Source organism: Sus scrofa, chromosome 5, assembly GCF_054392235.1.
Source record: "Sus scrofa isolate SSC_HxYL_T2T_F1_AM1 chromosome 5, Sscrofa_HxYL_maternal_Yorkshire_Landrace_v2.0, whole genome shotgun sequence".
Taxonomy (NCBI): domain Eukaryota; kingdom Metazoa; phylum Chordata; class Mammalia; order Artiodactyla; family Suidae; genus Sus; species Sus scrofa.
The window spans coordinates 7,512,578-7,540,260 of NC_139387.1; the positions used below are offsets into that span (position 1 = coordinate 7,512,578).

At 42.1% G+C, this 27,683-nt stretch overlaps 1 protein-coding gene across 43 annotated transcripts in view; it reads right to left on the reverse strand.

Moving 5' to 3' along the window:
* Nucleotides 1-270: 270 nt before the first annotated feature.
* XPNPEP3 (X-prolyl aminopeptidase 3) overlaps nt 271-27,683 on the reverse strand; it is a 51,942-nt gene continuing 24,529 nt past the window's right edge. For 16 of the 43 annotated variants that reach the window (XM_084955218.1, XM_021091465.2, XM_021091470.2 and 13 more), the window contains 8 exons: nt 26,714-27,121; nt 24,583-24,785; nt 20,115-20,177; nt 19,180-19,293; nt 14,098-14,183; nt 6,661-6,841; nt 5,211-5,331; nt 271-3,451 (listed from right to left, as the gene is read on the reverse strand). In XM_084955218.1, the coding sequence (XP_084811344.1) occupies nt 3,285-3,451; nt 5,211-5,331; nt 6,661-6,841; nt 14,098-14,183; nt 19,180-19,293; nt 20,115-20,177; nt 24,583-24,785; nt 26,714-27,121 (1,343 nt within the window). In that variant the 3' untranslated portion in view covers nt 271-3,284. Of the gene's footprint in view, nt 3,452-5,210; nt 5,373-6,241; nt 6,322-6,442; nt 6,842-11,604; nt 12,738-13,747; nt 14,184-19,179; nt 19,294-20,114; nt 20,178-24,582; nt 24,786-26,713; nt 27,122-27,683 lie in introns of those variants that run through there. The other 27 variants (XM_084955226.1, XM_021091468.2, XM_084955229.1 and 24 more) reach the window with 5 other exon arrangements.

Genomic DNA, 27,683 nt, shown 5'->3' on the forward strand with positions numbered 1-27,683 from the left:
TTAGCAAATTTCAATTATCCAATACAATGTTAGCAACTGCAGTCACCATGTTACAGGTTAGATCCTTGAGTCAATCTAATCCAGTGGTTTTTCCCCGTCAGTGACTGATAAGACTGATAAGACTATCTCAAGTCTGCTATCATGATTTTGTGACAGTCGTTGACGGATACTTTTGTAAAGTAAAATATTCTGTAAAACAAAATGGTATCACCTTTAAAGCTATAAACTCCAGATGTGAAAATTAAACACACACACAAACCATACACTCTCTTGTTGTTTTGTAGTTTATTTTTAAAATGACAGTAACAAAGGCTCCTCCCTTGTTAGGGAATAACTTATCTAGCTTTAGTCGATAGGGCCGTAAAAAGTAACAGCATTTTGTTCAAATTGAACTTCTATAATTGCACAAAAGTCATACAAAGCATTAAGAAATGCTCATGAAAACTGCAGTTCTCTCAAAACCTCACGAAGCACACACCCCAGGAGGCCTTGGTTTCAGTGAGGACCCATGATCTGAATAATACTGACGCTCACCCCGAGTTCCTCGGGGACCTACAGGGAGGGGGGAGAGCAGCCAGGGAGAGCCACCTGCTTTGTGACAATGGAATTCTGCCCCCTCGCCCCCCACCAGGGAAGAATGATGTATTCACCTTCTCATATTAGGATTCTTAAAACACTTCAGCTTGAAGTATATTTGCCCAGGCTTAAAACTTAACCCATCAGCTTAAGCTTTGGACTACAGATCCCACTTCAGGAAGCAAACATTTTAAAAAATAAAAAAATTAATAAATACCATTAAAAACCTCTTCCAAACAGAGTCCTTTAGGCTGTCACCATCCTGGCCCCTCACTTAGTTTCAACACAACGCCCAATCCTTAACCCACTGAGCGAGGCCAGGGATCGAACATGCGTCCTCACAGATGCTAGTCAGATTTGTTTCCGCTGAGCCATGACGGGAACTCCTGAAACACTTCTTTAAAATTAAGGTTTTCATTAGGAGAGCCTGATGTATATATGAAGTATTTATTATGCTGAGACATAGAACTGCGGGTATGTCTGTGGTACGGCTAAGAATGAATGAGATTTCTGCACTGTGTAGAATTTTCTGCTCAACAAATCCTGAATATTATCAGACAGTCCCTAAAACACTGCTCTGAGATGTTCACTATGTCATTTCTTGAAGGTTCTGATAGTCTGATGCAAATGTTGGCTGCTGTGGTTAACCGGGGACTCAAAAGACAACATACCTGGGTCAGGGACTACAAATCACCAGAATTCCACAACAGCCAATCCGTGCGACCTGCAACACCTCCAGAACCTACCAGAAACCCAGCTGGAAGAAGTCTGTTCGGGTCCAAGTAGGCTGCTACTCACGAAAGCCACCTAGACCTTTAGCTAGAAAGCTGAAGACCACAGAAGATGATTTACAGAAAGAAAAGGAAACGCCTCATTTTAGGATTACAGAGCCAGAGCTGTGGATTTCTTTCAGGTCCTCTTCTTTTAGAGCCTAACACAGGACTGAGAAGCTGGAGGGAGGCGAGGAGGGCAGGCACGGGATGACGACTCCAGCTGTGCAGCCATCCATCCATAGCTGCTTAGCAAAGTCAAGTACTCCTGGGTGAGCACCCCCAGGACACAATTTGTGTCACTTTGGTTCACAACATTATTTTTGCCTCCTGACGACGTCACTGCGGGCCTACCTGGGGTCGTTCTGACAAGATGGGGAAACTGCACAGAACTGCCGCGTGTTAATCCCCTAACCTGTTCTTCCGTAAGGCAAACAGATTCTTAAAAATCTTAGAATTTATGCTTTAACAATCAGCATGTTCTATGCATCTTGGGCTGGTATTCAGGTCTAAAGGAGGTGAACACGCTAGTTCTCAAGGCTGCCCTCTATGCCACAAGCTCTCAAATTAACCACCCACAGTAACTTAGCCCTGTTCACTTTGCAAACTGGGTTTAACATAACCGCATCCGATGCTGTGCTGACCGAGAGAGAGGTCTTTGACCATTGCCCTACCAGTGCTAACGTCCAAGAAAGGAAGCATCACAGGTGCTGAGTGAGCTCCATATCTTGTTTTTATCAGCACTAGAGGAAATCACAGAATGATAACCAGGATGTCTCTGAATACTGGCTGCCATTCCTCTGACTTTAACAGGGTAAGCAGAGGACCTGCCCTTGGCCAGGGAAGCAGCTTTGAGGGTCAGTGCATCAAGAATCTATGAAGAAAGCATGGTGCCTGGGGCAGGAATCATCTTTAGGTCGAGAACAGACGGAGGTGGCCTGGACCTATAGCAGACACAAACATACTTTTCTCTCTCTTCCATCTCTTTCCTCATTATCTAAAAATCTAAATACCTTCCAGGTCCTAGGCAACCAAATCGTAAGAAAGGCTTAAAACTGTTTTTTGCGAGAGCCAGTGTTGCTGGAATCTGGACAGCGGCTGAATGGTGGGGACTGCAGGACACAAGTCCCTGGAGCTCACATGGCTCTGGGAGATCCCTGGGCTCCCGAATGGGTAGGCAGGTGTCATGGACGGTACCTACTGGCCGCCCACAATCACAGGGGCGGCTTTTAGAGTCGGCAAAGACCTTGGTGGTTAGCTCAGGACAGAAGCAAGACACAACCATCTTGTATTAGGTGGACCTCAGGAAAAGCACAGAAAGGGAAGGACTGGAAAGAGAATTTTCTGTGGTTAAATGTGCTAAACTGGAATGCACAGACTAAGTAACCAAGAGCTTTCTTTACGTCTTTTTGTTGCTGTTGTTTTAACGGCCACACCTGGAGCATGTGGACGTTCCCAGGCTAGGGACTGAATCGGAGCTGCAGCTGCTGGCCCACACCACAGCCCCAGCAACACGGGATCGGAGCTGCATCTGTAGCCTATGCTGCACCTTGTGGCAACGCTGGATCCTTAATCCGCTGAGAGAGATCAGGGATGGAACCCACATCCTCACGGACACTATGGTGGGTTCTTCACCCACTGAACCACAACGGGAACTTCCTTTCTTTACATCTTAAAATTAAACATGTCTGGGTCATTAATTCCACAGAATTAATGTTGCTGAAGTTGCAGTAACATACAGTCCAAAATCTCAACTTTCTGGATTTTTAGGTACAGAAAACAAAAAAGATAACACACACAATTACAAAGTCATACAGCTGCTCTCCCCAGTGGAACACGTGTATAAATATACACAGAGAGACCCCCAGAAAGCACATGTCCACAGATGGCAGCGTCCACCCCTCCTGAACCTGAGATGCGTGTGGGCTGCAACGAGGGTCAAGAGGCCCTACTGCATATCTGTTCGATGTCGTTCATCTCTTTGGGACAATCTGCAGAGAGGATGAGAGGTGAGTCCTCAGTCACCACCACATCATCCTCAATTCGAACACCAAGACCGCGAAGCCTCTCGGGGGCATCTCTGTCATCCTCCGGAATATAAATACCTGGGAAGTATAAAAAAGTAGAATGGTCTATTCATAAATGGCAGTAACTGTATGATTTGGGGCAAGTCAATTAACCTCTCTGGATTACAATTCATCTGTAAAGCCTGGGTCCTAACGGTACCCACCTAAAAGAGATGTGGAGATTAAATGAGACAATTATACATATGTATGTGTATATATATAACATATATAAAAAGTCTGGCACATAAATGGTCGGTAAATGTTGCCTATCATTACCAGAACTCTTGTTATAGTTATTCTGTATATTAGACTATACGATCTATACAACTACAATAATATTGATCATGATTCTATCATGTTCTAGTGGCTCAAACAGGCCACCAAAGTTACTTAATGTATGAGTATGTCAATATATGCTGGGAACCAGTAGATTCTATAAATGCATTCTTTCTCTGCCTAACTGTCCCCTGGAAAAAGGGCACTTTGCTAAAATAAAAACATAAGGCATTTAAAAGTGTATTTAAATAGCACTTATTTCAGAGTTTCCGTCGTGGCGCAGCAGAAACAAATCCGACTAGGAACCAGGAGGTTGTGGGTTTGATCCCTGGCCTCCCTCAGTGAGTTAGGGATCCGGTGTTGCTGTGAGCTATAGTGTAGGTCACAGAAGTGGCTAGGATCCTGTGTGGCTGTGGCTGTGGTGTAGGCTGGCAGCTGTAGCTGCGATCTGACCCCTAGCCTGGGAACCTCCATATGCCTCAGGTGCGGCCCTAAAAAGGAAAAAAACAAAAACAAATAACACTAATTTAGAGAATATTAGCTTCAGCAACCAGAGGCTGCAAAAAATACTCAAATATGTCACAAATGTAACTGATGTACACGATTTAAAGAGGGAAGAAGGAGGACTTGAATGAACATTTGAAAAATTCTCAGAGGCCAAGGTTCCCTTTCTAATCATGAAGTCAGACAGACACCTGGTCTTTTCATATTAAAGAAAATGTAAACCTCCTTCTCTATACGCACAGATGCTGCTCTGTGAGAAGGAGAAAAAGACCAGCAAAGGAAAACGTAGTCAAAGTCTAAGGAGGCACCCAGGTACCGACTCGACCAGACAAATTGGTACATAAGGCCACATTGGTACATAACGCATGCCTAGGTTCAAAGGAGGGCATAAAAGATGTGTCCCAGCTATAACTTACACAATTTAGAGGTGAAAACACTTGAAATCTAAGACTGAGATCTGCTTTCATGACAGAAAGAGCATCAGTGTTTAAAACCGACTTCACCCCCCACCACTTCCCTACCGAATTCTGCCCAATGCCCACATCATTCCAGGGAAGCCATCAGACTGCCGGCTTTCTCTGATGCTTAGGAAAAAGGATCTGGATACTAAAAAGTGGAAAAATGCAGGCAGTTCAACGCAGCTTGCAGAGGAGCTGCAACCAAGGGCATGGGGAGTCTGAGCGTCTCCGCAGGAAAGCACGGGGGAACTCGCAGGTGTGAAAGCCCACTGCCAGACGGGCCCTGGCAAAGGCAGGGTTAAAGAAAGATGTATGTCTTAATATTTACTTATAGAAAGTATTCCCCATCACTTATTTATTGGAGAAGTCGAATTAAACAAACTGCATGATGTTAAATAAAAAGCTCAGGGTGGGGCCCTTCTACACCGGAGAGGTTCATTTTCTCTGTCTCTCTCAATTTAATTACACTGGTTCAGGGGAAAATAAAGTGTTTACCTTTCTACCTGACACCAAAACCATGTTTCCCAAGGGGGCTGGGGGCTTCGCGCATCTCCGCTTACCTGGCTCCACTGTGATCACCATACCAGGCTGCAGAGGGAGGGAGCGGGGCATGTCTGGGGTGTCGTGGACATCCATCCCGAGGTAATGGCCAACGTGATGCGGGCAGTATTTTCGAGCAGCCTGGAGAAGATGTTGCCGCCGCGTTAAAAGAGCAAGGACCCCTTAAGAAGAAAGCTGGGCATGCGTAAATCAGGCAGCGGTGTGCTAATTCTCCACCCTCCCACCACTTCTGTTTAATCCATCCTTGGGCTCACGCTTAAGAGACCTGAAAACTGCCAGCTGGTATGTTCAATCCTGCCAACCGCATTCTAACTAATCCACATTTCGGCTCCTGCCATTTAGTACACTACATACACGCTAACTTGGGGCAGCCCCAGGAGTGACCATGGCAAATGAAAATCTCTTTTCCTGGGGAAGGGAAGACAATTATGTTGGAAGGGTTCTCTTTTTGATGCTCATGCGTCCCCTCTCAGGAAGCCTCCTCTGGAGACCCCAGGTATCTCACAGCAACTTGTGGAGTAGGCATGAAACTTCAAATAGCACAGTAATTATTAGGTATTTACCAGCTTGGATATTTCTGTTAATTAAAGATTTGCTGTTGTGAACCAGAGGAGTTTATAGGTTCCTTCCTATTGATAAACTAAACTCTGGTAGCCAGACTTGGAGATAGGAGATGCCTTTAGCGGTCTGTTTGGCTTGACCACCTGGCACCTTGATTTAAAGCTGAGGCTTTCAATTTTTATCGAACACCATCGTATTTTGGATGCAGATGAAATTCACGAAAGACGTGGCAACTGAGGATAGTGTTAAAAGTCTCAACAATGCTACTGAAGCAACACACACCCTCCCTTCAACCCCTGTCTTTTCAAAATCACTACAAAAGGATTAAGAGTCAACCTCTTCTTTCTATGTCCTTTTCCACCCTGTCTGCACCAGACTTCATTTCATGTTTTCTGAAGACTGAGCTAGTTATGCAGTATGCAATGAACCAGAAGGTGCTGCCATCTTCTGGGAGAAATAAATACTGAACCTTTTGTTTTTAATCCATGTTCAGAAAGGTCCCTCTTACAGGTGAAGAAGCCAAATCACCATTTCTAAGTCTCATCAGCTCTACATGGGATAAAAACAAAGCAGCACATCAGGGGTTCTTAAGAACCAGGGTCAAAAGTTTCTGTTGGGGCTCAACAGAAATGAATCTATTATCCATGAGGATGCAGGTTCAATTCCTCACCTTGCTCAGTGGGGATCCGGTGTTGCCGTGAGTTGTGGTGTAGGTCACAGACGAGGCTCAGATCTGGCGTTGCTATGGCTGTGGTGTAGGCCAGTGGCTACAGCTCCGATTTGACCCCTAGCCTGGGAACCTCCATGTGCTGTGAGTGCGGCCTTAAAAAAGACCAAAAAATAAATAAATAAATAAATAAGAACTAGGGTCAAAAAGAAGTGAAGTACCTTGAAGGCATTGTTTTCCTTAATGTTCTTCATGATTCCCAGCTCTTTAAGTTTCTGTCCTATCAGTGTCAGCATCATGCTGTAGATGTTCTCTAAGCTTGTTCCAGGGGAGCAGAGGGTCAGACAATCTTTCTGGACTTCCAGAACAGCTTCATAGAGTTCTGCCTGAGGTGCCGTGAACCTGGGGACAGGAAAACCAAAGAACTTGAATTTGGAACTATCTTACATTGTAGGAAGTTTGCCTGTAAGTTTGATTAGAAAAACTCCAAGGCATAGATGATGGGGCATTGTTGATATTTAGTTAGTACCAATACATCATTAATGACAGGACCTTAATCGTGTCTAGATGCTCAAAAAGAAGAGCAATAATCCTTCAAGCTGGGGCAGCAACAACAGTCTCCCCTTCACACAGTCAGCTGATACACCCCGGGTGGGGCTAGAAGAGGCACCCAGACAAGAATGCAGTCAGAGGGCCAGATCAAGCGCACCCTCACTTTTTCTTTTTTGGCTGTTCCGCAGCATACGGAGTTCCCAGGCCAGGATCAGTTCCTGGGCCAGTTCCCAGCTGCAGCAAGGCCAGATCCTCCTTAATCGCCTGTGCGGGGCTGGGGATTGAACCCATGTTCCAGAGCTCCCAAGACGTTGCTGATCCACTGCTAGACAGCGGAAACTCCTCTTTTCCATTTTTTTTTTTTTTTTAAACCATTAAAGAAAAACCAAACAAAAAGCAACCAACCAAACAAAACCCCAGATCCTAAGGATCCGCTTCTTACTGGTGAGGCAGATGTCATGGGATACATCAGTCAATACTTTGGCTACCAGTAACTCACTAGTTTCTAGCTGCCCTTAGAATAATTTCTTTGGAATTCCTGTTGTGGCTCAGCGGATTAAGAACCTGACTAGAATCCATGAGGATGCAGGTTCGATCCCAGGCCTTGCTCAGCAATTTAAAGTATCTGGCATTGCCATGAGCTATAGTGCAGGCTGGCAGCTACAGCTCTGATTCGACCCCTAGCCCAGAAAATTCTGTATGCTATAGGTACGGCCACAAAAAAAGAATAATTTCTTTAGCAATCATGGGGAAAAATGAGAGAAAAAAAAAAATCAAGCTGGAGTGATACATGTGTTTTTACACATTGTTGATGGGACTGCAAACTAGTACAGCAAGTTAAATTAATGGTATTAAAGATGCTCGTAAAATTTCCAAGTTCCTGTTGTGGTTAAGTGGGCTAAGAATCCAACTAGTACCCATAAGGATGAAGGTTCAATCTCTAGCTTCACTCAGTGGGTTAAAGGATCCGGCGAAGCTATGAGCTGTGGTGTAGGCTGGCAGCTACAGCTCTGATATGGACCCCTAGCCCGAGAACTTCCATATTCCAGGTATGACCCCATGCAAGCAAAAGATGCTCATAAAATTTGCATTTGCAATTCTACTCTATGAGTCCATCCTGACAAAATACTTGATTTTCATAAAAAAGCTGAATATACAAAACTGTTCACTGTGATTTTTTAAATAATTATAATAGATACATCTAAATGTCCCCTAATAAGAATGGTTTAAACACAACAATGTAATGGTTAAATACAACACACCCATCTCTCAGGTTCAGCTGTTGTCAACACTGTTAACGTTTCTATCATTGATGAATGTACCCATACTCCACCTACCACAGTAGTTCTAAACATTTTTTAACAATTCTTTTTCCTTTTTCTTTTTGCCTTTTCTAGGGCCGCTCCTGCAGCATATGGAGGTTCCCAGGCTAGGGGTCTAATTGGAGCTGTAGATGCCAGCCTACGCCAGAGCCACAGCAATGTGAGATCTGAGCCGCATTTGCGACCTACACCACAGCTCACGGCAACGCCGGAACCTTGACCCACTGAGCAAGGGCAGGGATCGAACCCGCAACCTCATGGTTCCACATTGGATTCGTTAACCACTGAGCCACGACGGGAACTCCCTTTTTCCTTTTTTTTTTTTTTTTTCTTTTTTGGCCACCCTGGGCATGTAGAGTTCCTGAGCCAGGGATCAGATCTGAGCTGCAGTTTCGACCCAAGGTGCACATGTGCCCTGCAGAGATGCTGCACCACAGTGGGAACTCCAACAATCCCTTTTCTAATATAAATTTTACATACAGTGAAATGCAAACCGAGGTCTGCAATTCTGACAAGTGGATATGCTGATGATGAGGAGCGTGGGGACATTTATTGAATCCCTAAATTCTGCTGAGTCTTCTTTGCTAGAAGCAGCAGCCCTTCTAACCCTGGTCTGAGGATGCTAACCCTGTTTTGACTGAGAACCTACAGGTATCTCCTCTGAGCAGCTGCTTCTAGACCTATAACTAGATGCTACTTCCAGCAGGTCCTAAAAAGTTAGGTACAAAGTGTGACCCATGACGAGATGCACTGCATGACGTTTCCTATTTACATAGACAAACATCTGGGACTATCGGTAGGAATGGCTATTAAGGTATGGAAGGGACATAAAGTTGGATCAGGCCGAATTTACTGCAAGAGGTCCACTAAGGAGAGGTTCTGGATTCCAGGTTGAAGCTCCAGGGGTCAGAAAGGCTCTACAATTTATTTGGTTGGTGGCTGAAACATGGATCAAGAGGTAGCCTAACACTAAAAAAATTCAAATGCCAGAACGACCTTCTATGCTGGAGAAAGAATTCTGCCTCGAGACTATAACAGCAACTCTTGCTTGCGATTCTAGCCTGCAGTTCCCTCCAAAATTGGGAAACGCCAGTCTCTCTGACCACATGAGCCAACTCCTTAAAATCAATCAATCAGCCTACCTAACTACTACATATACACACAAATGTGTATCTCGGTGGTTCTGTTTCTCTGGACAACTTGGATCCAGATCCCTACCACTGCCATTCCCCCCTTGGAAGTTCCTCATTTCTAAGCAATACCTTCACCTTCAGAGGGAAACAAGGACTATTTTTACCTTAGTTCTGCCGATTCCAGGATACAAAATAAATGGAATCATACAATATGTACTCTTTTATGTTCAGTTTCCTTCATTCAGCATAATGTCCGTGGTGTTTTTTTATTTTTGTTTTTTTGGTTTTTTTCCTTTTTACGAGTGCACCTGCGGCATATGGAAGTTCCCAGGCTAGGGGCTGAGTGGGAGCTACAGCTGCCGTCCTACGCCATGGCCACAGCAAGACATCTGCAACCTAGCTACACTGCAGCCTGCAGCAACTCCCCGATCTTTAACCCAGTGAGTAAAGCCAGGGATCGAACCCCTATCCTCAGGGACCCTATGTCAGGTTCTTGGCCCACTGAGCCACAACAGGAACTCCCATGGTGGTGTTATTTTGATAGATAGTTTGTCACCTTTTTATTGCTGAATGGCATTTCATTATATGAATAGTCCACAAATTTGTGTACTCATGGACATTTAGGTTGTTTCCAGTTTTGGGCTATTGCAGATAAAACTGTTACAAATATTCTTGTGCAAGTGTTTTTGTCCAGCTGCACTGTATCACTGCCAATACTTGGTATGGTTGGTCTCTTTCATTTCAGCCATTCTAACGGATGCTTGGAGGTTTAATGTACATTTTCTTCAATGACTAACAATGATGAACACCCCTAGTTGTTGATGTCATTATCCTTTTGATATCTGTAGAATTTTTAGCTCCTCTTTCATTTCTTATCACAATAGCTCCAGCAAATTCACGGGAGTAATATTCTTTGAGTTCCCATGTAAGAATCTGTACCCTGTAGAGCTGAAAGTTTCTCTTGCTGTAGATAAAAGCTCTGGTTCCCACTGCTGTTTTTTTTTGGAAAGTCTAATGTCAGTCTGGTTCTTTTCCTTTATAAATCATGTACTCTTCTTTTTTTCTAGAATTCTTCTTTTCCCTGCAGGTTCATAATTTTACTACATGTACTATGTCTGGGTGTTGTTTTTTTTTTTCTGGGATGTTATTTTCAGGTACATGGTATGCGCTTTTAAAAGTAGTTTCAATTTTTTTTTTAAATTAATTTCAGGAAAAATTTACTCAATTAGTTTTAGTATTTGTTCTGTTTCCTTGCTTTGGTTTTCTTCCCTAGGGCTTCCTTTATGTGTATGTTCCAACCTCTTTGCCTATTGTTAATATTTGCCATTTTTCTTGTAATCTTTTCTCTTTTTATTTCATTTGACTTTTAAAAGTTTTCTTCCCTTTCACGGTCTATTTATTTTTGTTTTAATAAAGTAGAGGTGATTTACAATGTTGTGTCAATTTCTGCTGTACAGTAAAGTGACTCAGTCATATATACATTCTTTTTTTAAAATAGTCTTTCCTGGAGTTCCGTTGTAGCTCAGAAGTAATGAACCTGACTAGTATCTGTGAAGATGCAGGCTTGATCCCTGGCCTCATGGGTTAAGGATCCAGCATTGCCATGAGCTGGGTGTAGGTTGCAGACTCAGCTCAGATCTGGTGTTGCTGTGGCTGTGGTGTAAGCTGGCAGCCACAGCTCTGATTTAACCCCTAGCCTGGGAACTTTCATATGCTGCAGGAGTGGCCCTAAAAAGACAAAAAAATTAAAAAAAAAAAATTCTTTTCCGTTGTGGTCTATCCCAGGAGATTGGATATAGGTCCCAGTAGGACCCTGTTGTTTATCCTTACCTTCTATTTCTTATTAAGGTTTCTTGTGCTTCATTGCTACTGGGCACCTTTCAGACTAGTCTTTTTTCTTGAAGTGATTTTAAACTTTATTTCAATTCTTGAGTTTGTCACTTCATTACCAAGATTTTCTAATTCTGATTTATGTTGTTCTTTCATGTTTTGAATAATTTGCTTAAAAAATTTTTAGCTTGTTTTAAAACAGTAGGCCACTGTTTTGATCTATTTTGTAGCCGTTTTCTTGGCATGCTTTCATTTCTGCAGGGATGTTATGCTGCTCCTTGTTCTCTTTTTGCTTTTAATAACTTTGTATGAGATTTAACCTAGATGGTTTTTTTTTCTTTCTTTTTTGCTGCATCCAAGGCATGTGGAAGTACCTGGGCCAGGGATTGAACCCATGCCGTAGCAGCGACCCGAGCCACAGCGGTGACAATGCCAGAACCTTAACCCCCTGAGCCACACAAGCTACTCCCCTAGATACTTTTTCAATTGCTTATTTTATATGAAATTAATTCTCCTATACTTTTAGAATGAAGCAAGATTTAGGAAAGATTTATTTAACTTCACAGAGTGTAATCTTCTGTTGTTTTGGTGTAGTGGTAAAAAAAAAAAATACGGCAGCTTGGTTTGGATCTTCCCCAGTTTAGCCCCTCTCCCTAACTCTTGGTTTTATCTTCCCCAGTTTAGCCCCTCTCCCTAACTCTTGGTTTTATCTTCCCCAGTTTAGTCCCTCTCCCTAACTCTTGGTTTGGATCTTCCCCAGTTTAGCCCCTCTCCCTAACTCTTGGTTTGATCTTCCCCAGTTTAGCCCCTCTCCCTAACTCTTGTTTTGATCTTCCCCAGTTTAGCCCCTCTCCCTAACTCTTGGTTTGATCTTCCCCAGTTTAGCCCCTCTCCCTAACTCTTGTTTTGATCTTCCCCAGTTTAGCCCCTCTCCCTAACTCTGATGTGGATCATCTCAGTCCTTCCTCTCACTCGTCTCAGGCAGAACTTGAGCCACAGCAGTGACAACACTGAATCCTTAACGGCTAGGTCAGCAGGGAACTCCTGTTTGTATTCTGAGGTTTTAGTGATACCCCATCGCCAAGTGTTTGGTTTTGCTACCTAGCTGCCCTAGCTGCTCTTATTTGACAACTGGAGAGACTGAAAAACTGTTTTTTGCTGCCATCTTCCCAGAATCCCTGATTCTTTCTACAGCTTTTCACTTACTGATATTCCTCATATGTTCACACATTATGCTAATATTATCCCCGAACTCCTGAGCACATCTACTGTTCGCTGCCTTCAAGTCCTTGTCTGCTAAATGGAACACTAGGGTGATTCCGGATCTGTTTTTACTGACTACATTCTTCTTGGTTATGGGTCACATTTCCCTGCTTCTTCTTATGTCTAGGGATTTTTTAAACTGAATATTAGAAATCATGGATGATTAGAGTTCCCATCGTGGCTCAGTGGTTAATGAATCTGACTAGGAACCATGAGGTTGCGGGTTCGATCCCTGGCCTCGCTCAGTGGGTTAAGGGTCTGGCGTTGCTGTGAGCTGTGGTGTGGGTCGCAGATACAGCTCGGATGCTGCCTTGCTCTGGCTGTGGTGTAGACTGGCAGCTGTAGCTCCAATTAGACCTCTAACCTGGGAACCTCCATATTCCGCGAGTGTGGCTCTAAAAAGACAAAAGACAAAAATAAATAAGTAAATAAAATAAAAAATAAAAAAAATTATGGATGGTAAAATACAGAGGTTCTAAAATTCTGTTATGTTCTTCTGAAGAGTGATTTTTGTTACCTCAGCTGGATTCAAACTGCAAACTCTTGTCTTAGTGGGAAGCAATTAAAATCTCTGCTCGGTCCATTCACATTCTGGTTGCCAGTGTTTTGCTGAGCCTCCTGGAGTCTTTCCCCAACATACAGTGTAGTGATCAGCCAAGGATTTTAGAATATTTTATATGCAAATTCTGGGCTCCCCCTTTTCTGCAGTACACCCTCTTCCAAGATCTCCCCCCATCTTTCTGGTTGTTTGCTAGTACCTAACTCTGTTCTTTGACATTTTAACACCAAACAGGCTGCTGTGGCTTCCTGCTGCTTAAACTGCATTGACTGGGGAATACTCTCAGCAAAACTCTCTAACCACTTACATCTTAACCATTACAGCTCTTCTTTCAAGGAGAGAGGTATGCTCCCAGCTTTTAGAAGCTCACCGGTGCCCTCGAATACTTGTTTTTATTTTATTTTATTTTTATTTATTTATTATTTTGCTTTTTAGAGCCACATTTGCTGCATGTGGAGGTTCCCAGGCTAGGGGTCCAATCGGAGCTACAGCTGCTGGCCTATGCCACAGCCACAGCAACGTGGGATCTGAGCCACATCTGTAACCCACACCACAGCTCACGACAACGCTGGATCCTTAACCCACTGAGCAAGGCCAGGGATTGAACCTGCAACCTCATGGTTCCTAGTCAGATCTGTTTCCATTGCACCATGACAGGAACTCCTCAAATGACTTGTTTTTAATACTTTACCCAGATTCTACAACTACTATCTGTGGAGGGTTAATCTGGCCAAACTATTCTACTACATCCTAAATGTTACTTTTGTAATGGTAAATAAAAACTTTGAATTCTGTGAGCATGTGTGTTAACGAGCTATTTTTAGGTGCCTGATCCTGTGATATGGTGAATGAAGCAGTCTTAGAAAATAATCAGGAGCTTTGTAAAGGCAGTTAACCTGAGCTAGAGGGAACCTGTATAATTCTTTAGTCATTTATTTCAAATACATTTAGATTTCCACTCATGCTACTAAGAAGCAATGGGATCTGCAGAAGCCCTACCTGCCATTGACAGGCCAGGTACGAGTGATGTCGCTCACATAGCAAGAAGACTCACAACCTCCGTCCAGCAGCACCATTTCCCCATCCTGCAACAGAAGTAAGATGAGGAAAAGTGGGTGACTTTATGACTGTCTGTCGTTTCTTAAATTTAAACTCCTTATGCCTTTCATTTTATATATTCACACATATACATACATACATATATACACACATGTGTATGTATGTATATATATATATAAAGGCTCTAATTTATATATATAATTTATATATATATTATATATATAATAATTTATAATAATTTATATATATATATATATAAAGGCTCTAATTTAAAGACTAATTTTCTCTGGTTCCTTCTCATAAGAAATAGCATCTAAGTTTTTCAAATGAATTAACATTGACTCAAGAAAGACAGCACTGCATAGTGGTTAAACATACTGGCTCTGGAAAGAAAGTGCTTGGGTTTGAAGCACTAAAGGTAAATATCAGCACATTATAAATGTTACCATTATCGATAAGTATTAATTTAAAAAATTCTATATAAGTTGTTATCCAAGGCCTTTATTCAAATATAATTACCCTTAACCATTCGGCTTTAGAATATTACTTCCCCTTATGCTCCCCACCAAAATAAATGTGGAGGCAAAAACAAGCAAAAGCAAAACAAATACCTTTGGGTATATTTCTCTTACTTTTCATGTTATATTGAAAACTTGTATTTGTATTTATCTTATTCATATCTAAAAAAGCACAGAACTGTACATAGGAGAATAATGGTCAAATAAGTACATACATAATAACGGCAAGAAGAATGAATGCGATTTGGAGATCTGTCTCAAAGGCTTTTTTCCTCTTGCATAAAGACAACTCAGAACTGAAACTAGTGATGAGTGTTACAGTACATAGGAAAGGTGTTGCAAAGTGAGGAAGATGAACTGGAGATTCCTGCATTAACCGAGACCACTCATGGGGGATAATAAGGTCATTAGGACCCATTTCTCGTCTGGCAAAAGCATATGCAAATACCATTTAGAGGGAATATTCCCCACATTTGGGATTGCAGAATTTTCCCAAGAGACCAAGTAAATATGAGCTCACCACCAAAAGCTGTCAATCTGAGTGAGAGTCAGCTAGAACAACAAATACCAATTTAGATCTTCCAGGATTCCAGATAATGCAATTATCAGACACAGAAGAGCTATTATGAAATGCTTAAAGGGATAAAAATTGTAATCATGAAAATTAACAAGCAATAAGAGACAACTAAAAAATAAAAATCATTAAAAAATGAAACAATGGAGTTCCCATCTTGGCGCAGTGGAAACGAATCTGACTGTTCCTAGTCGGAACCATGAGGTTGCAGGTTTGATCCCTGGCCTCGCTCAGTGGGTTAAGGATCCAGCGTTGCTGTGACCTGCGGTGTAAGTCGCAGATGTGGCTTGGATCCTGCTTTGATATGGCTGTGGCGTAGGCCAGCAGCTGTAGCTCCGATTCGACCCCTAGCCTGGGAATCTCCATATACTGCGGGTGTGGCCCTAAAAGAGACAAAAGACAAAAAAAAAAAAAAAAAAAAAAAAAAAAAAAAAAAACAGAGAGAGAGAGAAAAGAAAACACAATAAAAAAAGAGACAACTAAAAGTAACTACGCACATTTGAAAGGAACCAAATGGAAATAAAAATAACTGCTGAAATAAAATACTCAATGGACAGCTGAAGTAGTAGATTAGACAAACAAAGAGAAAATTTAGTTTCCTGGAAGAAAAACCTACCAAAATCCCCTAGGATGTGAGAGACAGAGAAGGCAAATGTAAACATGAAAGACAAAAGAAGGAGTTCCTGTTGTGGCTCAAAAGGTTAAGAACCAAATTACTATCCATGAGGATTGGGGTTCGATCTCTGGTCTCGCTCAGTAGGTTAAGAAACCAGCATTGCTGCAGGCTGCAGTGTAGGTGGCAGATGCAGCTGCATATCCTGCATTGCTGTGGCTGTGGCGGAGGCCAGCAGCTGTAGCTCCAATTCGACCCCTAGCCTGGGAACATCCATATGCCGTGGGTGCAGCCCTAACAGGACAAAAAAAAAAAAAAAAAAAAAAAAAAAAGCCAGGGCACGTGTGATAAGATAATAAATAGAGACAAAATGGCGTTAATGATGTGAGAAGCTGGTTTTTATTTTATTTTATTTATTATTATTATTTTTTTGAGAAGCTGGTTTTTAAAGACTAATGCAAACCAACAAAACTCTGCTGAGATTTCTCAGCATGAATCTTTTTTTTCTGTCTTTTCTAGGGGCGCACCCGTGGCATATGGAGATTCCCAGGCTAGGGGTCCAATTGGAGCTGTAGCCGCCGGCCTACACCAGAGCCACAGCAACACAGGATCCGAGCTGCATCTGCAACCTACACTGCAGCTCACGGCAACACCAGATCCACTGAGCGAGGCCAGAGATCAAACCTGGAACCTCATGGTTCCTAGTCGGATTCATTAACCACCGAGCCACGATGGGAACTTCAAGCATGGATCTTAAGTATACATTGTTAAGTCAGTTTGGTCAAACATATACTCAGGTAACCACGCCCTCAAGCCTCTACCCAGGTAACACCCGCAATAGAAGCAATCACTGATCTGATTTTTATCACCATAGATTAATTTTGCTTACTTCAAGTCTTGATATAAATGGAACCAGATAGTCTGTAACTTTTGTGTGTCTGGCTTATTTTATTCGGCATGATGCTTTTGAAATCATTCACGTTGTTGGTAGTGTAAAGTATGCTCTTTTTTATTTTCATTTTTTTTATTTTTGTCTTTTGTCCTTTTAGGGCCGCACCCACGGCATATGGAGGTTCCCAGGCTAGGGGTCTAATCGGAGTTGTAGCTGCCAGCCTACGCCACAGCCACAGCAATGCCAGATCCTTAACCCACTGAGCAAGGCCAGGGATCGAACCCTCAACCCCATGGTTCCCAGTTGGATTCGTTTCCGCTGTGCCACGACAGGAACTCCAAGTATGTTCCTTTTTAGCTTAAGAACATACTACATGGCAGTTTCTTTATCTAATATCCTAGTTGTGGACTCCTGGACTATTAGAAGCAAACTTGCCACCAACCTTCTTGCACAAGCCATTTTTTGGACGTATGTCTTAATCGTTCTTGGAAAAATACTTATAAAAGAAATTGCTGGTTCATTGGGAATATATGTGTTTACTTTTTAAAGAAACTGTCTATTAAGATTTATTAGAAAAAGAGGAAAAGGAAAAAATACATCAAGAAAGTAAAAACGTACATAAACTACGAGAAAAAAAGAAAAATGAAGATAAAAAGGTAAGACAATACTATGAGTAAAAACTTAAGACAAAATGGTAGAAAAATATAAACTACCAAACTGTGTCAGGAAGAGTGGAAATATAAATTGACATAATCACTTTGGAAATGTTTGGTATGTTCTATTAAAGTGCAAATATGCATATTCCACAACCCTACCACCAATTCCATTATCAGGTATTCCCCTGGCAACCCTGATAACTTAGATACCATGAATAATGTATAAGAATGTTGGAGTTCCCGTTGTGGCTCAGCAGGTTAATAAGCTGACACAGTGTCCGTTAGGATACGGGTTTGATCCCTGGCCTCACTCAGGGTAAAAGTGTAAACAGATACAAATACTTGGGAAAAAATTTATATTATCATACTGGAGTAAAAACAAAAACAGGTGAGTCCCTCAAACCATATACAGCAGTACATAATACTTATACAGTTCACAAACAAGCAGAACTAATTAATACTGTTTGGGGAATCATGTCTATGTGAAAAAAACTGTTGAAAAAAAATAAGAGAATGATGAATAAAAATTTAGGACACCTGCCAGTGACCTATGGGAGGCAAGCAGCAGGACCAAATAGCATAAGGTACATAAGCAGATGTAACATTACTGGTAATGATCCAGCTCTTGAGTTGAGTAACTGGTTCATGGGTATTCACTAAAAAAAAAAATAAAGTTAAATCATTCACACTTAATACACACACACACACGCACACACACACACACACACGCACGCACGCACTTTTTTTGGTCTTTTTAGGGCAGCACCTGCAGCATATGCAGATTCCCAGGCTAGGGGTTGTACTGGAGCTACAGCTGCTGGCCTATGCCACAGCCATAACAACACCAGATCTGAGCTGCATCTGTGACCTACACCGCAGCTCACAGCAACACCAGATCCTTAACCCACTGGGTGACGCCAGGGATCGATCATGGATGCTCGCAGGGTTCGCTAACTGCTGAGCCATGATGGGAACTCCTCATATGTGCTATATTTATTTTTTGAACTTACTGTAAATTAAAATAGATAATTAAAAGTTGATTTAATAAAGGAATATACAACTATTTATTTGTATAGTCACATGGGGGGGGGAACCATAAAAAGTAAGTTCCCTTACAGCTAATAAGATATTCACAAAATCTGTATGCTCCCCAAATATGCCTGGCCTAGTGTTGCCACAAGCCCTTAGAGAAGGGGTGGAGCAGAAGCTTTAGAGTAGAATACTTGGCTCTGTACTAATGAGTCAGTGAATGTTTTAAACTTTATTTCCTTCATCTATTTTTTCCCCCATTTTTTTAAAGTATAGTTGATTGACAGTGGTGTGCCAATTTCTGCTGTACCACAAAGTGACCCCGTCATACATAGATACGCATTCCCTTTCTTACATCATCTTCCACCATGGTCTCTCCTGAGAGACTCGATACAGGTCCCTGTGCAGACCGGATATACAGTGCTGTACAGCAGGACCTCATTGCCCGTCCATTCTAAATGCAATAGTTTGCATCCACTAACCCCAGACTCCCCGTGCCTCTCACTCCCTCCTCCCTTATTTTCCTTATCTATTAAACAGGCATCTTAATAACTGCGCCTGTCTCACGGTGCTAACACGAGGATCAACGGAGATAATGTCTGCAAAAAACATTTTATAAACAGAGTGATCTATACATGCCAGTTAGTTTGTGAAAGCTGAAGGTTAGGGGACCATGAGGTTAGTTTTCTACTAAAGCCGCTGGGGTCAGTGGAATCAGCACTGAAGGGCATTTCCTGTACCTTGATGAGTTGATTGTTCTTCACATAGTGCAAAGTGTTTGCCCGATTCCCTCCAGCCACCACAGGTGGGTAGGCTAAGATGTCTGCACCACGAGCCCGGCACTCAAATTCAAACTGAAAAACAACGGCGGCAAGGTATGACTGGAGGAAGGATTTCCCCAGGGCTGCCCCAGCCAGGATCTCTTCAACAGCCTATACCTCCATTCAAGGGTTAAGCTATTAATGGAAAACTACTCATCACATCATTTAACCAAACTTTCATGCTCTATAACTTTAGTCTGTGTCTTTTATTCTCACCCAACTACTGTTCATCATTATTATCACATCTGCTCTTTTCTTCCGAGTGCTCTAAATTTCCTAAGATTTTCAAACTGTTAAGTCCAGAAGAGAACACAGAATGCTTATGATCAGGGATGAGTGCAGAGATAGTCAGATACTTTACACGTCACTATTTTGTTTTTTCTTACAGATCCACACTGGAATACGGCCTGCATTTTTCACAGCAGCTCTAAATTACAACTTTCAACCTTTCAAATAGCTACCAAGCTACATGCTCTGGAAACGTGAGAAAAGATGCCAGGCAAACGGTAAATTCTACCAATTTGATTATATATTCCAGGATGGAGCTGGAGAATGGTTCGTATAGCACCACCCCAGATTCTCTGCCTTTGCAGTTACTTATACAGTATTATTCCTACCTCGCTTTTGTGAAAGAAAGGCTTTCCTTCTTGATCTGTTACACTTTGTGATCTTCTCCATTGAATTATAGCTCTGCATATTTTTGACTCATCTAATAAATTACCAGTGACATTTAAGAAGCAAATCCTCTCTACTGATATCCTGGTCACTTCTGTGAAAGCTAACCAGATGCCATATGCGAATCAATGAAATTACACCTGCCGCCAACACAACTTTCCCAGTCATTTAAAGCTCACCTTAGCATAAAGAAAGCCTTCCTCCACGGGGGCTTTGCCGGCAAACATGGTCTCTATGAAAGCCTGCAACGAGAACGGAGGAGGAAAAGAACCTAGTCTCATTTTAACTATGTTCCTTATTCAAACATTCACAATACTGGATCTCAAATAGAAAGCACCTTTTCCACCAATTTTGTCGACCGGACGTTGTGGCTTTGCAGGCCTGATAATATAGGTTTCCCAAGGGGAAAATACTGCTTTCAGGAATAGCTGACTGATGAGAGACTTAGTGGAACAGCACCCAACCTTCCCACTTAGAACATAGACTGTATACTAGAGTAAGCTACATGGAAGCACAATTGTCATTTCTGTTTATAAAATGCTTCTACTGCCTTGGAATGTATGAAATTATGGATGGACTGGTCTCGGGTATGGCAGGGTTTCCCAACCTTGGCAGTATCAATATTTTGGGCTGGGTTATTCTTTGTTTGGGGGCTGTCCTGCTGACTGCAGGATGACAAGAGCGTTCCCCAACTGTGAAAATCAGGTATCGCCAAATTTCCCCGGGAGACAAACCTGCCCCCAGTGTGAGAACCACTGGCCTACAGCACAAGGACTTTATAATTCTGTGATCGCCGTGTTACACCTGTTTCCTATTCTTGTACCTTGTTCCAAAAAGGATTTTGATTTGCTTAGATGGATACATAAAATACAAAAATATAGCATAAAATTCATGGTAGACTTAAAAAAAAAAAGAAAAAAAGAAGGCAAGGCTAGAGGGGAATGGCGCTAAGACACAAAACAACGAAGGGAAAGGCACACCATGATGATCCTGACAACTACTCTGGCGAAGGCAGACTGGCCGCAAATCAACCCGAGTTCTCCAGCAGTCAATGTGAGAAGGGAAACGCGGCCAGTTACATAATTTCCAATGTCTGTGGGACAAATCAGTCACACAGGGATATGATTATAAGATACTACACCAGTCGTTACAGTCTAAGAACAAATGAATTGTGGAAGGAATGTTTTTAATAACATTTCTTAATATAAGGTAATGACAGGAGTTCCCGTCGTGGCGCAGTGGTTAACGAATCCGACGAGGAACCATGAGGTTGTGGGTTCGATCCCTGCCCTTGCTCAGTGGGTTAAGGATCCGGCGTTGCCGTGAGCTGTGGTGTAGGTCGCAGATGCAGCTTGGATTCTGCATTGCTGTGGCTCTGGCGTAGGCCGGTGGCTACACCTCCAATTAGACCCCTAGCCTGGGAACCTCCATATGCTGCAGGAGTGGCCCTAGAAATGGCAAAAAGACAAAAAAAAAAAAAAAAAAAAAAAAAAAAAAAAAGGTTTTTAAAGCCCAAGAGAGAAGCAAGTGGGATGAAATGGGAATATCTGCATGGCCTGGTCCCTTTCCTCAGTCTGACCTTTCCTCAAAGATGCCATCCTTAGAAAGGCCTTTCCTGACCATCCTATCCAAGTTAGCACTTTGCATCACACCATGCCCTTCCATTTAAAAAACATATATTTTTATTTATTTGTTTGTTTACTATTATTATTTTTGGCTGCACCCATGGCATGTGGAAGTTCCTGGGCCAGGGATCAAACCTGTGCCACAACAGTGACCCCAGCTCCTGCACTGACAATGCCAGATCCTTAACCTGCTGCACCACAAGGCAACTCCTATCCCTCTTCCACTCTTCATTCTTCTTCGCAGCATTAAATTCCAGATGACTACACATCCTGTTTGTTTACAACTGGAATGTAGACTGACTGAGGACAGGGACACACCGAGAGCCTGTTTCACTGTGTTCTTAGAACCTAGAGCAGTGCCTGGCACCATAGGCAGTCCTTAAAATAAGTATTTACTGAATGAATTAGCAATTACAATTAAAGGTTACTGATTTGTATATATACGCACATGTTGATAAATAACTAGTTTGCCCTGCATTTTTATCATGAAACTAAAACAAAACCAAAAAAGGGGGGGGGGGGGAGTGTAGTGGCTCTGGTGAGGCTCATAGATGTAAAAGAGGGATTTCGTTGTCATTTTATAAATTTCCTTTCAAACCTTTAATGCATATTACAGAGAATTTTTGAAGTCATGGCCCTTTTACACTGCAGACTAAACAGGGTAGAAAAGTTCCTTTTGCTTTGCAGGTGGGCAAATAGCTGACGGTGCTTTACTCAGTGTGCCTCCTACAACCCCATTTCTTCACAGATGCTCTGGGTACATATGGTATGTGTCACCTATCCTTACTGTGTGTGTGACATTCTGTCTATAAAGATCCCTTCTTCTTAGGGTTGTCTTCTCACAGTGTAGCCCATATGCCCGATTAACACGTAACCCTCTTCACTAGGTGCTTTTTAAGTGTCTGTATTTTGAGTCTTTAAAAATGTAAAATGGGTTTTCTTTGCATTTCACACTCTGTGCACTTCATAATCAGAGCACAACATGAATACTGTAGTTTATGGAGAAAGGAGAGTGGAGAGAAAAAGCATTTTAGAAATGATTTCATAATTTTTCGGCTGTGCCTGCAGCATGTGGAAGTTCTGGGGCCAGTGATCAAACTCTCACCACAGCAGTGACAATGCTGGATTCTTAACCTATTTACCACCAGGGAACTCCAATTTCATAAAGGCTTTTCATGTATGTTCCCCATGGGGGTGATGTTAGAATAGGAAGAAGGGCACTCTGGCCAGAGGGATGACACGACACTATGGCCCATCTCAAAGTGTTCAGTATGTGGAGTTCCCATTGTGGCTCAGCGGGTTAAGAACCCAACTAGTATCCATGAGGATGCAGTTTTGATCCCTGGCCTTGCTCAGTGGGTTAAAGATTTAGCGTTGCTGCAAGCTGTGGGGTAGGGTGCAGATGCGGCTCGAATCTGGTGTTGTTGTGGCTGTGGTGTAGGCTGGTGGCTGCAGCTTCGGTTTGATCCCTAGCCCAGGAACTTCCATGTGCCACAGGTGTGGCCCTAAAAAGGGGGGAAAAAATGGAAGCAAGGAGACAGCAAAGCCATACTCAGTGTCCCACCAAGCGAGGGACAGGTGAAAATAACACAGCTTGGTACTTAGAGCCAGGTCTGTTTTCCACTCCACTATTCTGCCACATGGAGTAGACTTGGAGACTAAATAATTAGATATATCTAGTTGGGGAGAAGCAATCATGCAGGTAACTTCCATATTTCTACCTGTAGATATTGATACTATTCACCATGAAAAAGAATTCAGAAGAGTCAGGTCTGGTGGAGGGCAGAGCCCAAGTTTACGTACTTAGAGGAAATTCAGGGAGAGACGTCCAGGCAGGACATACGCTCAGCCACAGGCGAGATCAGCCCTGGAGAAAGTCTGACTCCCGTCTCACTTTTCTTTCTGCCACAAATTATACCAGCTGTCTGTAAGAGTTACTTAGCTCTAATGGCAAGGCCCTTTACTTATATTATACCAAATCTGAGTACAACACAACCCAATGGATCAGTATACACAGGCACTAATTATATTTGGGTTGGTCCACAAAAGAAGGAAAATTTTCACTTGGGCTGAGTCACAGAAATAGAGCATAACTATTCTTTGTTTGGTTTCTATTGTTTGTTTTTGCTTTTCTTAGCATAACTATTCTTAAGGAAACTATTGTGCGCAAATACCCAAAAATCTTCCAGAAACATTCCATATCAGAATTGGGAACACTGAAGGAATACAATCACTGACAGCTAGAAGTTTAAGAAAAACAAGGCCAAACTCCATCTCCCTGTCTGTTGTCATTACTGAGTTGCTAGATAAAGGCAACACCATAGACATAATACTTCTAAATTTTAGGACAACACCAAAATAAAATCTCAGGATAACTATGTATAGACAGGTAACAGTGTGATCAGAATACTGTAAAACCTGGTTTTATACCTTATTCAAAGACATCTGGGAAGTTCTCGTTGTGGTGCTGCAGAAATGAATCCGACTAGTATCCATGTGGATGTGGGTTCGATCCCTGTCGTCAGTGGGTTAAAGACCCGGCGTTGCTATGAGCTGTGGTGTAGGTCGCAGACATGGCCCGGATTCCAAGTTGCTGTGGCTGTGGCATGGGCCAGAGGCTGGAGCTCCGATTCAACCTCTACCCTGGGAACTTCCATTTGCCACGGGTGCAGCCCTAAAGAGCAAAAAAATGAAAGAAAGAAAGAAAGAAAGAAAAGAAAGAAAAGAAAGAAAAGAAAGAAAAGAAAGAAAGAAAGAAAGAAAGAAAGAAAGAAAAGAAAAGAAAAGAAAAGAAAAGAAAAGAAAAGAAAAGAAAAGAAAAGAAAAGAAAAGAAAAGGACATCTGATTTGCCTTGCAGGTACTGAGCAAATCTGCAGACACATTCAGTAAATCTCCAAGTAGAAGCTAAACGTCTATGTGCCATGAGATTACTGCATTGGGTACACAATCTTAATGTGCCCACTCAACCCGAAGAGCTGAGATTTTTTCATTTGGAAGCAACTGTTTCAGTAGGAACCCTACCTGTGAGGTCAGCTTCCCAGCAATCTGCATTCGTTCAATTTCTGCAGGAGATTTGATCAGCCTGAGGCGCTGGACCAGCGGCTGCACAGCCCGAACTTTGTTCTTGCTCTTGGCTTTGACCTCTGCCAGCTGCTGCATGTAGTCACAGTGGAGCTGCGTGTGCGAGGGCCTCGTCCAGTCATACCACAGAGTATGGGTCTCAGCTTAAAACAGATTGCAAACAAAACAGCAACAAAAAATTCCACCTGTCACATCATGACTTGAACAAGAGTCAAAACTATAAGCTGTGTAGTGTAGAACTCTAAAGCGTGGAGCACAAGCTCTCTTAAGACTAACGTCATTGGGAGTTCCCGCGTGGCTCAGTGGTTAACGAATCCGACTAGGAACCATGAGGTTGCGGTTTGGTCCCTGGCCTCGCTCAGTGGGTTAAGGATCCGGCGTTGCTGTGAGCTATGGCGTAGGTTGCAGACACGGCTCAGATCCCGCGTTGCTGTGGCTCTGGCGTAGGCTCGTGGCTATGGCTCCGATTTGACCCCTAGCCTGGGAACCTCCATATGCCGCAGGAGCAGCCCAAGAAATGGCAAAAAGACAAAAAAAAAAAAAAGAAAAACAAAAGGACTGACGTCATTGAAGGACAATCAGAAATCACTGGAAAGGCCATTCTCTGAAGATAGCCAAATCCTCTGAGACTGAATGAATATACAACTTTTCTCCCCTCAAACGTCAATGTTCTTCGTAAAGATGATAGATGAGACCTTTAAAGTTTTATTCAAGCTTTTTTTTTTTTGCTTATTTTTCAATATTTATTTTATTAAATATTTTGCTACAGTATACCAACTTTACATTCTTGGAATAAATCCTTGCTTTTTCCCTATGGGACAATTTTTTTTTTTTTTATTACTCAATGAATTTACTACATTTACAGTTGTACTCAAGCTTTACTTAACTGTTAAAGAAGAATTATGACAATTGTTTTCCACACCACAACTGAGCTAGAGGCATCGCTACATAATTGAACAAAAAAGGACAGAAAAAGTACTCAGCTCATGGTGGTGTTTCATCCCTTACAATTTGAGTACTGGTGAGATTGTATAACATGTGCTAATCCACACTTATCCAGGAAAATCTTTCCTTTCCTGTCTGCCACGTATCTTCATTAGAGACAACCAGAGTTCTCGTTTCCACTTTAGAGACCCAAGAAATGGTCAGTTCTGGCCTGAGATATAAGATAAGGGTCATTACGAAAATCTTTCCCACTTACACCAGGTCTCCACTTGTTCCCTGCTTTTTTTTTCTGACAGAAGCTGATGCGTATTATTCCTAAGAATCTAAACATGAAGAGTGTATATTTTATACAATGTACTTTGGAACAGAACAGGGGGAAAAAAATCCTAAATATTTTGATGGGATATGTATTAGTGATGTAATCGCCTAAATATATCATTTTAAAGTAAAAATGGTTTTAAATGTAGATTATATGTAAAACTCCAATCTTATTTTCAATAGAAATTTAACTATAATTTTTTGCGTGTGTGTCTTTTTTTGCCTTTTCTAGGGCTGCTCCCGCGGCATATGGAGGGTCCCAGGCTAAGGGTTTGATTGGAGCTAGAGCCACCGGTCTACACCACAGCTCATGTCAACGCTGGATCTTTAACCCACTGAGAATCCTGCTTGATTGAGGAGGTATGGAGTGGGAGCTGCAGATTTTACATTTCTGTCATCAGACATTTGTAATTCTATTATGCATCACCAGGTGATTCTGAGGCTGGTGATGAACAGATCATTCTTGAGAATACTTCTTTTTTTAGAAGAGTTGGCAAAAGAAGTAGTCAAAGATCAGTAGACTAGTCAGTCATCTTAAAGAGAGGCCCATGGCTATCAGCCACTTTAAAATTCTCTCTGAGATTTCAAAAGAGACCAGTTAACAGTCTCTCTGAATAATCTAATGAAAAATTAGCAAATGAACGAATGAAATCTTTAAAGTCTTGTGGAAAAGACTTCTATTCTTTCCCTGGTCCCCAGGGAAATGCTGTGATAATCATTTTAGGAAAAGAGGAACTTTGTCTAAACAGGCAGGGAAGGTCTGAGTACCCATCTGGCCTGGGATTTCACTTCTGCTCCCATTTGTTACCTTTCAGTTTCGGTACCAGATGTTGAAATTCCTCCAGCGTATAAGCTTCGTCCACTCCAGTCAGAGCTACTGCTCCATCCGTGCCCGATCGGGGGCCATCCCACAGTTCTCGACTGGGGTCTCTTCGAGGCACAAAAAGCATGGCTTTGTGTGCTGGTAACTGCTTGCCAGGGAGGCTCTGAAGGACCAGGATGCTATCAGGTTCTTGGAATCCACACAAGTACAGGAAATTGTTGTCTTGGTGGAAAGTATAGGGGATATCGTTGCTCATATAATATGTAGGGTTCGACAGCAGAACCACGGTCTGGTCTGTTCCACTCTGCCCTTGCACTTCCTTGTGGATCAGGGACATCAGTTTGTGTCTGCGAAGTGCATATTCCACCTGGGAAAGTCCTGGCGTCACCTCCCCTAGAAATGACAGATAACAGAGATGCTCTGCATTTCTATACTGCCAAAGAACTTAAGACAGCTTAATACTAGATGGAGACACCCAAGTTCATTTCTTCCATTTATGTCAAATCTCCTCATAGTACATGGTGAATGAAGGATATAACGTAGGTTTTAAATTTCTATTCCATTGCAAAAATGTGGAAGAAATGATAAATGTGGTCCTGCCTGAAAACTAGGGTCATGACCTCTTAAGATCTCTTCCAGCTCTTGGGTTCATACTTTTACTCATTCACATATTTATTAAACATTATTACGTGGAAGGCATTGTTAGGCACGTAATACCAGTTGCGCTGAAGTTTCAATACATAAGGTGAGGAAAAGGATCACATTTTATGTGTATGACTTCCCCAAAAGAACGTAAGCTCCATGAAGAAATACAGGTTTTTGTCTGTTTGCTCAATGTTATATTCCCAGGGCCTAGAATAACAACCAGAATACAGTAAGCATTTGATAACTATCCATCAAATGAGATATAATTTTTTTTTTTAAAGTCTCATTTGTTTATTTTTTTTTATTTTAT